Consider the following 17,329-nt stretch of genomic DNA (forward strand, 5'->3'; position numbering starts at 1 on the left):
TATATGTATATGTATATGTATATGTATATGTATATGTATATGTATATGTATATGTTATATTTGTTTATATTTCCTTTCAGTGTTACATTGTCCTGTCCCACTATCCCATTGTGTAGGTTAGGACCTAAAGTCCAGTGCTGAATGTACATGATGGACATTCATGATTCAATTCTGATCTTAAAGACATATTCCCTTGAGTGTAACTTTTCAAATTAAGTTTCTGTTCTAGCTTAGCTTTGAAAGTTCATGTCAAGGGCTGGGGAGAAATGGTGCTTGCTAGCAAGCATAAGGATCTGAGTTTGAATCCCCAATGCCCACATAAAAAACAGATAAAGTACAAGCACCTGCAATCCCAGCATTCTTTCAGGGAGTTGGGAGGCAGAGTCAGGAGAATCCCGGGAATCGTGGGCCAGCATCAGCAGAGGAAAAAATAACAAAGAGATCCTTTACAAGCAAGGTGGGTGGGAAGGACTGACATCTGAAATTATCCTCTGACTTCCTCTCACATTCCATAGTATAAATACCCAAACATACCCATGTGCACTCGCATACATTGTATATACACTAAATAAATAAATAAATAAATAAATAAATAAATAAATAAAACAGCTTCATCACAGGTTTTAACAAAACCCCATTTTTTTCTTTTAAGATAGCCACATATCTGTTTCTTTTGTCCATTAAATAAATTATATTAAGTTGATTGTCATCTCTGCTGCTGCTATTTTAATTTTCAGTGGTGGGCACAGAACCTGCTCACTTCCGCGTAGTAGGCCAGCACTTTAGCACTAAGCTACAATCCAACCTCTGATTTTCAGATGTTAAATCAGCTTTGAATTTCTCTCTGGTCAGTAGACATACCTAACACCTCCTTTGTGCTTTCACACATTTGGTTGCCCTTCCTGCCACAGGGTCTCACCTTTATACAAGTGCACACTTAAAAACCCTTACATTGCTACACTTTCAATCACTCTCAGGAATTATAATCAAAAGTGCTTACCTCGGATATTTTGGGATTGTCATAGAGTTCTGAAATTTCACATGGTATCTCAGTCTCCTAAAATGGTTAAAAATAAATACATAAATAAATAATAAATAAATGTATGTATGTATGTATGTATGTATGTATGTATGTATGTATGTGAAGGGTCACAGCTGTAATCATTCAAATCCTTGTGTTTTAAATCACATCAGAATTGCCAGAAGCCTTTAAAACAAAGCAAACACACATATAAGAGCCCACCTTGAGCAAAATAAACAGAAAGACTCAAGAAGTTCATCAGTCCAGAACTGGCATCCAGAAGAAGTGAACAGGAGCAGACATGAAACCAGACTGGCCATGAGTTGACAACTGGGTCCTCTGTGCTCTACTTCCACAGCAATGTATGTGTAGTTACAGCAATTCCCTTGTGCACTTACAACGGTTTCAGGTATCAGTTGCCAATGGGGATACTAAGATGTTAATGGAGCTTCCAGAAGCCAGAAGTTTTAAATGCCATCTTGAACCAGGTGACAAAGTCTTGAGCCACCCTACGTCATCCCACCCCCTTGCTCAGGGTCTCCATGCTACATATGCTTCCCGCCCGCGAGAGTCGACAGAGAGCTCAAGAGACTTCATTCACGGTTATTGTTCTATTTTAAGTCATTCCCTTTTATTATTAATTAAGGACATTAATCTATCAGAGTGACTAATGTATTGCTATCATAGTTTGGTGTGTGTAGTACATATAGGGTTTAGTAAGGGTCACAGTGTTGAGTGACCAGTAGATGGCCTTGACTACTAGATGACCCTTTGTGGATGATATGCAGGGGACTGTGTGCGTGTGTATGATATATATATATATATATATATATATACATATACATATACATATACATATACATATACATATACATATACATATACATATACATATGTTAGGTTGGGAGTGCAACTCAGTGGCAGAGTACATGGAAATACATGGGACATCCTGGACTTGATCTCCACTACTACAAACAATCAAACCAAGCCTCCCCCCCAAAAAAATGTTTTTGGAACAATGACATATTCTGTCATCAGACATTCATTCATTCATTCATTCATTTTTGTTTTTATGTGTTTGAGTGTCTGCCTACATGTATGTCTATATAACACATACATGTGGAGGCCAAAAGGTGTTGGATCCCTCATGACTGAAGTTACAGGTGGTTGGAGCTGCCATTTAGGTGCTGGGAACAGAACCCCAGTTCCCTGAAGATCAACGAGGGTTCTTAACCACTGAGCCATCTCGCCATCACCAGAAACTCCTGATTTAAAGAGCACCTATCGCCTGAATAAATAATGTCACCATTGCCCACAATACTTCTTAATGTGTCTCCAGTTTACAGCTTGTCAGTACCCATACTATAATGATAGTTATTGCCCATTGTCTCCAGCTATCCTTATAGTGTTCCTACCTCTTAAAATAGGGAGTGTATACATTTATGGCTAGGTTTCATTATTGCTGTTTGTGGTGCTGGGTTTGAATTCCATACCCTTACATATTTTAGGCAAGCTCTGTATGGACAGTAATATCCCCAACCTGAGAGAGAAGTTACGTGATACTTTTTATAGCGTTGAACTAACCAAGGCATAGAAGATGTTGAGTCACCTGTCCAGGTTCACATAAATCATAGATTTAGAGCCTGGTTTGGAAGCCAGGCTTTCTATCTCCCTATGTTAATATCTACTGGTATAAAATCATCTATGATTGTTCATAAGTAGAGAGTGAAATTGGAACCTAGAGGCCATTTGACAGAGGTATATCATACTGTGAAGCCTTGTTGAACAGGATGTTAGGGGTGCATTCTCTTGTAAGTCAAACCCATTTAGATACAGGAGTGGGCAAGGCTATGGTCTTATCATACTTCTCCCATAGACACTCCATCCTTCTTTGTCTCTTGTCTTCTCTTATGTTCTTACCATCTAATGATGGGACTTGTACCTTTTCCCTCCCTCGGTGTAGATGACACCCCACTGCACAGACATATGTTGTATGGCACCAGTCATCTCTCTCCATCCTATTTTTTGCCACCCCAAATGTCATCTTATTGCCAGAGATTTGCTCAAGTAACCAGGGAGTTATACACAAATCAGCTCTGCCTGAGCCTACTGACAAAGGACATCACAGAGCAGAAATGTTTACTGCCTTGTCCTCAGAAACAGCACAGGTCCTGAGTTCTGACGTGCTTGTGTCAGACAGAGGTCAGTGCACTGAAGTACCGATTCAAGCTACGCATTCACATGCCAAGAAGCATCCATCACCTCGATGGCTCATCTCACCTCGACAGGCTCATTGATGGTTCTTCTTCGCTGGATCAAGGTAAACAGCAAAGCCACCAGCAGGGCTGTGGCCAGCAGGGATGGGATTCCAGCTGCTAGTCCAATAGAGGGACCACAGTCCTGCCACAGAGAAATAAAATGGAGTCAGAAAAGTCTTGATTCTTCAAGAATAGAGGATACAGCAGGCATTGTAGCACATGCCTTTAATCCCAGCATTCAGGAGGCAGAGGCAGGTGAATCTCTGTGAGTTTGAGGCCAGCCTGGTCTACAAAGCAAATCCAGGGAAGCCAGGAATGGTTTTACTGAGAAACCCTGTCTCAACAAACAAAACAAAACAAAATAGAGGATACACTCAGTGATTAAAATAAACAAACAAAAGAGGTGGATGGGCCTTGGCTGCATCAGAGAAATGAAATATTTCAAATGGCATTTGTACCATATATGACTGATGACTTGCTCTCCTAGGATCTTAAGGGATCTAATTTATATAGTTTAAGTCCATTGGGAATGGTGGTCATGTGCTAGAAAAATGGACAACCGATTTTAATAGGGGCCTCATAGAACAGAAGCACAAACTACCCTTCAGAAGAAGAAAAGCCAAGGTATAGTTCAGAGTCACAATTAAATGCCATGCTCACCTTCAGTCTGAAAAACTTTTTTTTGTACTGTGGAGAATGGTTAATGTAGAGATTTACAACTAGCCAAAGTGCAGAGAATGTGTGTCTATGGAGTGCTTGGTTGAAACTGGGATTTCTATATTTTATCTCCTCCCCTGAGGCTCAAGGAATGTTTCAGAAGAGTGGGGAGGAAAGGTAGAAGAGACAGAAGTCAAGAGACACTAGGGAAAATCAGTGTCTTATGCTCAAGACAGGAGCATCCCATACAGGAGCTCACGGCAACTGTGCTGTCTGCACAAGATCAAGCTAGTCAAGGGTCTAGCAGAGCTCGGGGTGGTCCACACAAGCTCCCACAGCCGGCTGAGGAGATGCTAGCGTTAATGGCTTTCAGCAGAGGGAGAGCCAGTTTTCTCTGGAGGTTTGCTTCCTGGTATGTCGGCTATACTCCAGTGGTTGGCTCCAGAACTATGTGTATAAGGTCGGCATGAATTGGATTTAGCAGTTATTAAAAAAATTAAAAGGACGGGAGGTTTCAAGGAGGATGGAGGGGAATTTAAGGGGAGCTGGAGTTGAGAGTGGGGGATGGATATATTGAAATACATTGTGTGCACTCACAACATTCTAAAAGAACAAATAAAATATTATATTAAGAAGAATAACCTAAATAGAGAAACAAAAAGTCAGTGCTGTTCATACATCGCATGTCATCTGTTGTTATTCGAAAACATTTATATTGGGTGCATAATCCAGCTTTCAAGCTTCCACCTTGATCTGAATGGTAACAGATATGCTGGTAGCACCACAAGGTTTTAGGGTTGCAGATTTTCCTGGAAACACTAAAGACGATATGCAAATTCTTATAACTATGCAACAAGTATAACGCTAGCAGGGTGTGATTTTACGAACATGTAAAAACATGTGTCATAAATACATGGAATAAGGACTGTTTGCAGAATGTCATTTCACATATAAAACTGATGCTCACATCAAGACCTAGAATTCTCTCAACCTCCTACAGGTGACCACCATCCTGAAGTCTATCACCGTACATGCGTCTTGTCTGGTTTCCAACATACGGATGCAAACATAGGCATGGACTCTTCTATCCCTGGCTGCTTTTCTCCATGCTCTGTGAATTTGCCTGTATGTGTGTTTGTTTGCTTGCTTACATTTTATTTACTTAATTATTTAATGTGTATGTATGTGCGCCTTATTCATGCAGGAGCCTTCGGAGGTCAGAGGAGAGCACAAGACCCTCAAGAACTAGGTAACCGGCAGTTGGGAGTTACCATGTGGATGCTGGGAACTGAACAGGGGTCTTAGGTAAGTGTTCTTTACTGCTGAGCAGTCTCTCCAGCCCCAGGGCCTGTGGTTTTAGTCTTTCTGTTGTTTTGGGGCAGGGGTGGTTATGGGAATAATTATTGAGTCTAGTCCTGGACTTGAGAATACCTCACAAGTCAAGCTTTAATCCTCACAATGAATGCCAGAGATAGAGAGAGCACTTTCCCCTCATGCTGTGGACGGCAGAACCAAGGCTTGATCATGGGACTGGGCACTTACTGTGGCTTTGGCACTCGTGGCAACTGGAGAGGAAGTCTGTGTGAAAGGAGAATATGCTTTATAAGAAAACAAAATTTGTTGAGCACACATCATGCAAAGCATCCCGTCAACCACGAAGTCAAATTCCTGAAGAACGCCTCTCCTCTAACCGATTAACAGCAGCACCTGCAAACAGAGCCTTGTGCAGCTGCTTCCCAAGTAAGAATCAGAGTGAAATTAGGCTACGAGGAAAATGAATCCCAAAAGTCAAGTGACATCGCCACTATCTACCCGGTGAATCACTGTAATACATTCTACATCTCCTGTCTCTGGCCTTCATGCTGGGGCCAGCACACTTCAGCCCACTTGTCCCCACGAGGAGAAAACATAAACACTGTACTTCATAAGGAAGTTCCTAAGGAAGTCATGTCTGCTTCCAAATACACCGTAGAGCAAGTGACATCTGCAGATCATCCATGGGCCTGGGTTACACCCACACTGAACAGTATTTTATGTTATTCTGGTTGACATCTCAGCTTGAGGAAGGAGAGGTACTACCTGCCACTCCTGTCTGAGGTAGTTCAAGAGCATCTCTGGGAACAAAGCATTACATGAGCCACTGTGTGCCCTGTTACATGGAGTCCCTGGTCCTGGGGCCTCAGTGGTAGGGCACTGGCCCATAGGACATGGGATTCCTATTACGATAAACAGGGATATGATGATCACGGTTGGAGGCTTACTCTGCCTTCAGTGGGAGGCTTCTTCCTCTGCTCAGAAGCTGCAGGGTCTCATCTCGATTCACCAGCTAAAACAGGGTAAGCAGTGGCTAAGGGGCTAGCTCAGTGACTAAGCTTTAGGACTAGAGTTCAGAACCCTAGAACCCATGTAAATGTCTGGTGGAAGTCATGACCTTCCATAATTTCAGGTTCAGAAGGCAGAAAAGGGATCCCTAGAGCAAGCTGGATAGCAAGACTAGCCATATCCATACCAGCAAGCTCTGGGTTTGATTGAGAGACCTTGTCAATGAATAAGGTTAAAGAGTCATGGAGGATGATTCCTAACATCAACCATGAGCCTCCACATGCACACACATGTGCATGTACTTACACACATACACACACACATGCCCATGTACATACGGAGCGTGCATACACATTAATGCATACCACATATACCAACATGAAAATGGAAAAAGAAAATTAAATAAAAGAGGGACAGTAATAGCCACCTCTGGGGATTTTAGGGATCACACGATCACCGCAATCATGACCTTATGTCATCCCTTGAAAGCATTCACAATACCAGCAGGGTCTATTTCTATTTAATCCTCTCAGTGACCTTGATGAGCACAATGGCCAGGGATAAATCTAACCTGAACTTGAACATTTGAACTCCAGAACAGGCCTCTTTGTTCCCTCACCGATGGTGGCAGCGTTGTCTGTTGTTCATGACATGACACGACCCCACACACTCTCATATCACTGGGATCCTGCAGTGTCCTGGTATAAAGTATTGTCTTTCTGAGGACTTTGGGGAAAGACTACCATTATTTCAGGTAAGGCATTCTGTCTTCAAAGTACAGAAATTTACTTGGGATTGTTAGGGCAAAAAATAAAAATGTATCAGGCATAGTGGGGTACACACCTTTAATTTCAGCACTTGGAAGGTAAACCTTGAGTTCAAGACTATCCTGGGATACTGGCAAGATCCAGTTTCTAAATAAATGATATATTTTTTTTCAAGATAGGATTTCTCTGTGTAATGGAGCCTGGCTGTACTGGACTCACTTTGTAGACCAAGCTGGTCTTGAATTCGCAGGGATCCACCTACCTCTGCCCTCCTAGTACTGGGATTAAAGGTGTGCACCACCACCACCTGGCTCTAAATAAATAATAACACCTAGAACATAGAAGAGCCCAAGGACAGGTGAGAAGCTGGTTTCTCTAGATCCTGCAGGTAGGGAAGGAGAGCTTGGGGCGAGGCTTCCCCCTCTTCATTTCTCCTAGGTAGCATGGCTACCTTCCTGTTTCTTCTGATGGTATTTCTGCTCCCATGAGCACCTGTTAGTTGCATGTGAAATGCTTGTGGAGCAGCCACTGTGTGCTAGGTTGTCCAAGCCCTTCTCCCATATTGACTGACCCACAGTTCATAATACTGAACCAAGCAGGACCAACATGGCCTCCATTTTACAGATGATAAGAGTGAGGCACAGTGAAGTGAAATGTCTTGTGTAAGGTGTCACAGACTTGTCAATAGCTTTACCCACTGAAAATGCTCGGTCTTGATTAGCCCAACCACTCCCTTCCCACACCCCACACTAAGGAACTAATCTCAAATACAGATGCAGTCCGATATGGTGGCACATGCCTGTTATCCTTGCACTAGGAACATTGAAGGCTCAGGGCCAATCAGATCTACACTAGGAACTCTTGTCTCAAAAAAAAGAAACTACAAAAAAGTCTCACCTATAATGATATGTCTATCACATGGTTATTCCCATCTGGAGCTCATAAACAAACCATTTGAAGACTAATGTGTGACTATCCTCTGTTGTGGTTATAAACACTGCTGGAAAATATTTAAGATACAAAATTATGCGTAGGGTAAGAGCATTCAGAAGGAAGAACAAGTCTGAATATTGTGAAGTCAGACAGCAGGGGGCGCTGCTGCATATATAAAGTCAGACAGCAGGGGTTGTTGCCTGTCTCAGTGTTTTCTGTTGATGGAAATTTAGGGCTTTGATTTTCTTTTTCAAAATGTAGATTTATACTTCTTCTTTTTGTTGTTGTTAGTTAAAAACACACAGGGTGGAAGGAGAACACTGACTCACTCCAGTAAGTTGTCTTGACTTCCGTACACACATATCATGGCACATGTACACTTACCATACATACATACACACACACACACACACACACACACACACACACACCAGAGAGGGAGGGAAAAATTTAAATTAAAGCAAACATTGCTCAATACAGACTATACTTTCTACTCAGTGCACATGGGAGACAGTAAGTCCTTTGACCTTCACTGACTTGCCTGGAGACAGGGGTCTAACTATTCTACTTACTGTATTCGATGGCAGTGTAAAGTTCAGTGAAAAACTCTGCAAGAGAGAAAAAGAACATTAAAACTCCCAGGAATGGTTAGCAACCTCCCAAACCTCTCCCTCCAAGCCACAGCAACCCGGGGGGAAGATGTACTGAACCCAGAGATGGGCTCCACCAGAGCCTCTCAGTTCCCAGTCACAGAACAGTCAGTGCAGGAGCTGGGGTGCTGGAGAGCTGTCCCCACAGTAGTGAGTCTATTCTTCTCCCTCTCCAGCTCCCCAGCCAGGAATAGACTGAGGAGTTCACCAAGGCACTGGAAATTGACTTTTCCCAGAATGCCTTTCAGGGGGAGAATTGTGAGAATTTGAAGTACTTAGTTCTGTTTTCACCGTAGAGCAGATCAGCTGCCCCAAGTGGAATGGTTTAAGCCCTGACTATTAATCACCTTACCGGGAGAGTTAACCAGAGAGAGATGCTGGGAGGCGGGGGACATTCCCAAGTTTGAGCTGAACCAGTCAGGGGAGCAGAGTTGAACTTAACCCAGCTCTCTCTGCACCTGCTTACCCTTCCCAATTGTGCACAATCAATATATAAACTTTCCACCCCATTCCCAGCTTACAAATTCCTCACAAATGCCTCTTATTAGGATCAGATCCTGCCAAGGTCTCCAGCAGCTCCTTTCTGCTCCCCCTATCTCTCCCCGGCATTCCAGTTTGGACTGATTGACACATATTTTTCTAACAGTATCAAGTCCCTTCCCTGCTGCTGGCAGCAATGGGTGGACCCTGCCATGGCTTAGCCAGTGGCCTTCCCCGATCCTCTTTCTTCATTCTATCTTCTGGACTTTCATTCATCCTCATTCCTGGTTCCTGGCTGAGGCCTCCTCTAGCCCCATCTCCTGGCACCCCTGCTCCTTCTGCCTCCCAGCTCTTGATCACCCCTGCAGCACCTCAAGACTGGATATGTTACTCAGTCAGCAAACATTCACTAACTTTTCATATTAAATGTTTTCCAATTCTGGCCCCTAAAAAGGGGCACCTGTACTCAGGTGAGGTCAGGAGAAATCTTAATTAGTCAGATAAGACTAGAGCCTGTGACTGGGCAGTGGAAGAAGGGGGTGGAGCTGAAAGTTTTAGAGAGGAGAGAGAGTGAGGGAGGAGGTGGAGGAGGAGGAGGAAGAGAAGGAGAAGGAAGAGGAGGAGGAGGAAGAGAAGGAGGAGGAGGAGGAGGAGGAGGAGGAGGAGGAGGAGGAGGAGGAGGAAGAGACAGGAGAGACAAGATGGAACCTGAGGGAGAAGATGAATCACAAGAATCACATGATCCTAGGATCCATAAGTAACTGGATTTCATAGAAGACGACAGAGTAATGTAGGGCACAGCTGTCCAATCTAGGTGTGCAGCTTGTGTCTATATCAACTGAGTTTTGAACTCTTTGTGTGGTCATTTTGGGGATTAAGGATTTGCTGTCATAAATCTGGCTGATAACTTACAAGCTTCTGGAGTTTCCATTTTATGAGGTTAGAGGATTAGAGCCAGCGGGGCAGGTGACCTGGGAAGCGGTTTGGCAGCAGCTAACACTGCAGCTCCCCACATGGGTGGCGAAATAATGAGAAAGTCTAAAGCATCCCAAATAACACAGGAGGGTTGAAGTGCCTCAAAGTGCGAAAGAGCTCACGGCACAGGAGAGAGAGAGTGGCCAGGGATTCACAAGACGTCGTGGCATGAACAAGTGAGAACAGTTTCAGCTCCTCTCTGAAAACAGGCATCTTGTTCTGGGTCCAGATCAGAGAGCTTGAGGCCAGGTCCCCATCACAGAACCCCACAAGTACAAAACCAAGAAAATCACCTCACCTGTGGGCTGGAGATCACATGGGCTAAGGAATGGGAGCTTCCCGACTCCACCCCAAAGACTGGATCCTTTATTAAGATGGCCCCATCTAGTCCACACATCACAATGCTGACTTTGCCCACTGCTCTGCCACTTGGTAACAGTGCATTTTCCCTTTACAGGGAAAGCTCACAAGGCCCAAGCATGGCAATGAGTCCTCACACAGCTAAGTCAGCTGTCACCAGTACCAGAGTTCTCTGATGACACTTCCCTAACAACCCACAGGGGTTCCCTGCAACACCTCGGTTTCTGCAGGTGAATCAACAAACTTCTTCCGGACTGTTAGAGCCAGGGTGGCACCTGAGACCCTCAGGCCAAGGCTCCTTGCTGCCCTTCATGCTGATGCTACCCGAGCCTACAGGTGCCCAAGGACACTTGCTGACCACCATGGTTATGCAGCTGTCCAGACTTATCTCATTAGTAGTGACGTCAGGAGGCCACAGACAAAGCTTCCTTTGGAGGAGATGGAGGAGAAAGGCTGCAAACAAGTGGGTCTTTGCATGCGTTGTTTTTTTGACATTCGGGTGACGAAGGTTTTGGCCAATTTCAGAAAGACTTTCATATTTTGTAGAAACAGTGTCATGCTGTCATGATGAGAAAGAGATGGCACAGAGCCCTCTAGAGATGCAGCTGGCAGGAGCGGGTGGTGCTGAGGCAACCCTGGGCTCTGAGCCACCAGATCTGGGTGTGGATACAGCCTCTGACACTTTGAAGTTGTGTTGTCTTGGAGAAGACAAACCTTTTGGGTCTCCATATCCCCACAGCCCCCTCTATCCTGCCAGGCTCAGTTTTTCCATTCTGGAAATGGGTACTGTTCATCCTGTTTACTTCCCAGGAAAAGTTCAAAGGACACACTGTATGCGGCAGCCCCTCCCAGCCTGCAAATGTTCTGGACGGATAGAGCTCACATGATGTCATGTTCTTTAAGGTCTGTCTAGCACAGAGCTGGCATAGGGAAGCCACTCCGTAGGTCCTTGTCAGGTGGGATTGTTAGCATCAAGCACCCATAGTAAAGAAAACAAATTGTCTATCAGTGTCACGGCTATAGATTGTTTCTAAGGGCCCTTGTGTTGAGGTTTGGTCTTTTGCTATGTACTGTAATGCTAACTATTGGTCCCCATGGCCTGGTTGCCCCCAGGGAATGAGAGAATCTGCACATAGACAAAGTAATGCTATGTGACCATTCTTCTTAGTTTAAAACTATTGGTTGAATAAAGATGTTGGCAGCCTATAGAAGGACAGAACAGAGGGAGATGAGGTTTCAATTCCTGGGGGCGGGGGAGGGCTGGAGGGAGTGTCAGAGGAGGATGAAGAGAAAGGGAGAGAAGATGGAGAGAAGATGCCATGGGGTAAGTGAGTCACGGAAACATGGCCATGAGGGCTGGCCAGTTGGAGTCAGGAACGGCACAGATGCAACATGGCAAGTCATATCCTGGGGTTATGGTCAGGGAAGCGGACATTATAGCATAGAAGGTAGATCTCTGCCCAGCTCTGATGCTGCTTATTATAAATATGAAAGTTGGCTGTCTTTTATCTGGGAACTGAATAATCAAAGGTGGAGTAGTAACCCTGATTTGAGATTCAATTTTTACTACGACACCCTTGGCATCTTCAGTGGCTGAGTATCCCTCATGAGTTTACTACTTATGAAGGGAAAGCGGCAGCAGACAGTGACCGCCATGGACACTGTTCTGAGACTTCCCATGAGGGCAGCGCTATTATCCCCGAAACCCAGGTGAGGAAACCTAGCCCAAGGGGAGCTTCCTTCCAGAGGTCAGTGGTAAGTACTGGGTTAGGTTTCAGGTCTTCCTAAGTCCTGTGACTCCTCATCTCTTGTCTTTAAATCCCATGTGAGGCCTGCTGTAGTTACTTACGGCATATGCCCTTCAGCATAATGTCCTCTAAGCCACCCAGGGCTGTGGCAAACTCCTCAGAATCTCCTCAGTAAAGGCTGGGTAATATTCAGCCAGGAATATTATATGCACACATATTTATGTACACACATATATATTGAATATATTCAATATAAATATTCTAAATTTATACAGACACATATATAGAATATATTTAATATAAGCATTCCATATTTATACACACACATATATACTGAAAATATTTAATATAAGTACTCCAGTTGCTCATTCGTTGTCAGTTACCTGTGTTATTTTCAGGGAAGTTCACAGATTTTAGTAGCATTGAACCAGAAATGCTCTAACACATAAACTACCACAGTATACCCTTTAACAACTTGAACTTGGGTCAGACTGACTCTGAGATTATTATATTAATGAGAAAGTTGATCCCTTATCTCAACCCAACCGGGACACTCTGCTGAAACAAATCTAATTTTCAGTAATGGGGCACTAAATAAGCATGATTTGGCAAGAGTTTGGTATGTGTATATACATATATATATATATATATATATATGTGTGTGTGTGTGTGTGTGTGTTATTTCTCCTAGAATAAGTAGAAAAATAATTAGGGCTTATAAACTAATGTTTATAACCAAAAGCCAACTTAATTTTTAAATTGTACATAATATATTATATTTATTATGTTACATACTATTACATTCGTTTATGCTATATATTATACGCAAGGCCATTTTCATTTAAGTATATAAAGTACTTTAAGCATGTCCTGTGGTCCTACGCTCCTCCCCTTTCACCACTTCCAGGCAGTTTCATGTCTACTTTTAAGCCTAAACACCTAAACACACACACACACTCACACACACACACACACACACGGAGGGAGGGGGAGAGAGAGAGAGAGAGAGAGAGAGAGAGAGAGAGAGAGAGAGAGGTGATTTTATGTATCTATAAAGTCTAGAATTCATGCACACAAAAAAGCCCCCTGATTTTCCTCCTGATTTAACAAACTTCTTGGCCAAGTCACAACCAGACACGCATCACACGTCAGTAAGAAAAGGTGGAGCCCACATTGCTGAGAAAGCAGCCGGCAGAAGACTGAAGGAGGACAGAGGAGATCGTGGCTCTGAACCCAAGGCTTCCTTCCCCCAGGAAATGAAGATACCTGAACCGCCTCTCCTGTATCCCCATGGTTGGAAGAAAAGCTTTGCATCAAGTAAAAGGTGAGGTCAGCACATATTGGATGAGATTTTTTTAATTAATATTTTTCACCTAGAAAACAATGAAAAGCCAAGCTCCAAGACTTTGTTGTAATAATATAATAAGTTCTATGTGTATATGTGTAACATATAATAAGTTATATGTATTGACCTGGGAGAATTGAACCTTAAAGTCTTGGAATTGGTTCGCAGTGAGAGAAAGGTCAGGCTGAGAAAAGATGCTAACTCTTACTTACCATTTCTGACAGGCTCCCTTGGCAAGCTTCTCTCTCACTGGCACTGGCGTTCCGTGTCTCCCATTTGTAGGACACCAGCTGGGAATGATGGGAGGCAGGGCTAGAGGTACTCCCAGGAAAGCCCTTGCCACGCCATGTATGGTCAGGGGAGTAGCCAAGCCCTCAGCTGGTGAGCTTCCCCTGCACACTTCATGTGGCCCCAGTCTTCCTTCTCTTTGCCTTTATTTTCTGTCCTTTTTACTTTGAAGCAAAGAAGCCACAAGCTGGCCTGAGAGCTGGGAGCTCTGGCAGCTGCACTCATTAGAAGCAGTGGGTGACAGGGCTAAAGAGATGGCTCTGTAGTTCAAGTTCCCTTTGGACAATTCACAATAGCCTGTAACTACAGTCCCAAGGGACCCTACATGTTCTTCTGACCTCTTCGGACACAGTCACACTACACAGTGTGTGTGTGTGTGTGTGTGTGTGTGTGTGTGTGTGTGTGTGTAGGGGGGGTGTAGAACAAGAAGGCTGAGGTAAACTGCTCCATCCTCCAACAGTCAGGCGTCACACTAAATAAATCCTAAACCGTGACATGGGCAACGTGACATCCGCATTGGCACAAGAAATAGCTACCTGAGAGGTACTGAGGCTGCTCTGTGTGAGGCAGGTTTGTGGCTATGACAAAGAACGGCACATCCAGCAGTCCATGGCCAGCCTGGTGACAGGTTTGACTTCCAGCCCTCATGCCTTACTTGAGTGCAAGTTTCCTAGAGTTGAGGCTTTGTTCATGATTTCTGTCATGAGTTTGCCTCTTAAAATAGTAAGTTGTAAGGCTGGAGAGACAGCTCAGTCAGCAGTGTGCCTGCCTAGCACTGAAGGGAGATGGGGGCAGAGACAGGAGATCCCACGTCCCTGGAACTTAGGGACTGGCTGGCCTAACTGAACTGACGTGCTCCAGATTCATTAAGAGACTCCATCTCAAAACCTGAGGTGCAGAGAGGTAGAGGAAGCCACTTCACATCAGACTGACCTCTAGATCTCCACATGTGCACACACACAGAGACACACACACTCATGCACACGCATGCGCACGTGCGCACATGCACACACATGAGCATGTATACATGTACACAAGCACACAGAAATAGTGAATTGATAACAAAAAACGAATTATAAAAAAATACCCTGATTAGTTCATAAAAACCACCAAGAGAAGACTATAGAGAGGTAAAGAGAGGCGGGACACAGAACTGTAGGCTAGCCATGTGTGTTGACTTCTGCTTGGTGTGCACCCAGAATCACAGGCTCCTGTGAACACGGCAGTTTGATGTTATACCGGAAGGGACCTAGAATGCCTTCAACTGGGTGAGCTTTTCAGCCCACCTGTATACCTCAATCCCATGGGAGCTTAGAAAATTTTCCAATGCCAAGGCCTTCAGGTTTACCTTCAGAGACTCTGATTCAAATGACCAGAAGGGGTCAGGGTGCTTCCTGGATGCTAATGGATAGTCAAGAGCAACAGCCACTGTTGTCACCAGTCAGTGTGCAAGGCACTGGATCCCTCTACTGAACATGATCTATGTGACTTCTCTCTCTCTGGGGGCTTCCAAAACAACAGTGAGTACCTAAACTAAAAATACTGGAATCTAGAAGTCACAGAGTCAACATAGTAAGACCCAGACGTAAAGCCACAGTTGCCTCTGTAGGAAGTGAACGCATTTACCCAGCCTCTATCTATAGATTGGATGGTTAATCAACACAACTCTTCCAGGCCAGGCTGCTAAATTTTCTTGCAAGACATAGAATTATAGGTGGACCTATAGCCAAGCAAAGGACCATGTCCTCTTTCCTGTGTCCTGGCTATGGATCTACAAGGCTACTCAGGTCCTTTCTGTCTCTTTTCACAACGTTCTTACCGACTCCCAACTCTCCCTCTGATGGGAACACCATCCCTTCAGAAGGATGGTTGGCACCTTTAGTTAAGTGGTACCTCAGCTTAAGCATCTTACATCAGGCAGTATTGCCTGGATGTAGTGGAGCCTGCGGAGAAGAGAGTCAAGGGACCAGGCTCTGGGAGAGAGTGGGTTGCTCCTGAGGTTTCAACAACAGGGATTCCTGGACAGTCACTCTCCTGAGAGTGTCCTTAGGAAAGTGTGCTCCAAAATACCTCACCCATTTGCCAACTGATCAAGACCCTGGTTCTCGAAGGAGGTGAGTCTGGAGTGAGCCACATCAAGGAAGACTGCTTCAGGGTCTCTCCAGTGCGTGCTCAGAAGCGGGTCTGCAGAATGCACTTGGAAGTGTTAAGCCAAGGAAAGGGGATATGTGAGGTAAATACCTCTCCTCCTCTGGATGGGCATACCTACAGATGCTCCATAATGTAGAAGGCAAATATGCCCAACAGCCCAACTGTAAATTACAAACAGCTTAAGTCAAAAATTCATAGAACACGCCAACCTCCCGAGCCCCACTGTTTGGTAACAATATTATCGTGCCGTTTTGCCAACACTTGTGATCACATGATGCCATGAGAGGGTATCTTACCACATACTGCTTGCCTAGTCCAAACTGAAAATTAAACATTTGAAAGCATGGCTTCTACTGAATGCATATCATTTTTATACCACTGTAAGGTTTTTTTTCCCCAAAAAACCTGTTTAGTCCAATCATTGTAAGTTTGGGGCTTTCTGTATTGGGCCAGAGAAGCATCTCCTTAGAAGCAGCAGAAGGAGTGCCCTTAGTGAGGTTGGGGACTCAAACTCTGATTCTCTGATCACTTACATTTCCAGTATTTAAATGCAGACACTCCTAGTCAGACCAATGACTGTCTAAATGCTAAGTGGCTGCCTAGATTGAGAGAATTCCGTATGCTGGGCATCTCATAAACAACGGGGTGCCTTAGGCAGATGCTTGTGGTATCTGTCAAGTCCAAGACCAAGATCCAGCAATGCTGGTGTGAGAAGGCTTCATGTCTGGTTCGTAGACAGCCATGTCTTTGCCTTGCTCTCTCATGGTGGATGGGGAAAGGGAGCTCTCACTTCTCAAAGACTCATCCCCTAAAACCATCACATTGGGGCCAAGATTTTACTGTAACACAAGCACAGAACACAACAGCAAATCCACATTCTTTAATGAAGCCATTATTTTTAGACAAGGGTTATCATCTCCCCGTGTTCTTGCCGACTGGCATTTTACATGAAAAGTAAAGTTACTCCAAATAAAAAATACCTTCATATTTATAGATAACACTTTTCTATTTTTTAAAAAAGAACATTTTTAGATATTTGGAACTTTGATCACAATCTGCAAAGCAAACTTTAAAAACATCTGTGGATGCTAAGGGGCCATCGCTTCCCAAACTGCATGAACAATACCAAGAACCCTGAAGAGCAACAGGGCCAAACGGACAGCATGTTCTTATGTAGACTTGCTGGTTAACTGTGTTTATACAATTATTTAAACAGACTGGGACTTGTATGAATACTCTGACTGTGTAGAGGGAAATACTGAGAAAGATACTTTAGAGAAAACAGTGAATCAATACACAGCTTGGCTTCAGCTGTTTGGAGACGTTTTCCACCCTGGGGGACAGGCTCTGGTTTCTGCTAACATACAAGAATAG

General features: G+C 44.1%; 1 protein-coding gene across 1 annotated transcript in view; it reads right to left on the reverse strand.

Annotated features, from left to right (window-relative positions):
* The window catches only part of Opalin (oligodendrocytic myelin paranodal and inner loop protein), a 12,997-nt gene extending 1,845 nt beyond the window's left edge, over positions 1-11,152 (reverse strand). The window contains exons 1-5 of the mRNA XM_028773218.1: positions 11,138-11,152; positions 8,531-8,566; positions 5,479-5,514; positions 3,302-3,421; positions 1,001-1,057 (exon numbers count right to left, since the gene is read on the reverse strand). Of these exons, the coding sequence (XP_028629051.1) occupies positions 1,001-1,057; positions 3,302-3,421; positions 5,479-5,514; positions 8,531-8,566; positions 11,138-11,152 (264 nt within the window). The remainder of the gene's footprint in view (positions 1-1,000; positions 1,058-3,301; positions 3,422-5,478; positions 5,515-8,530; positions 8,567-11,137) is intronic.
* Between the last annotated feature and the right edge of the window lie 6,177 nt (positions 11,153-17,329).

This window comes from Grammomys surdaster, unplaced genomic scaffold, assembly GCF_004785775.1.
Source record: "Grammomys surdaster isolate TR1022 unplaced genomic scaffold, NIH_TR_1.0 66, whole genome shotgun sequence".
Lineage (NCBI taxonomy): Eukaryota > Metazoa > Chordata > Mammalia > Rodentia > Muridae > Grammomys > Grammomys surdaster.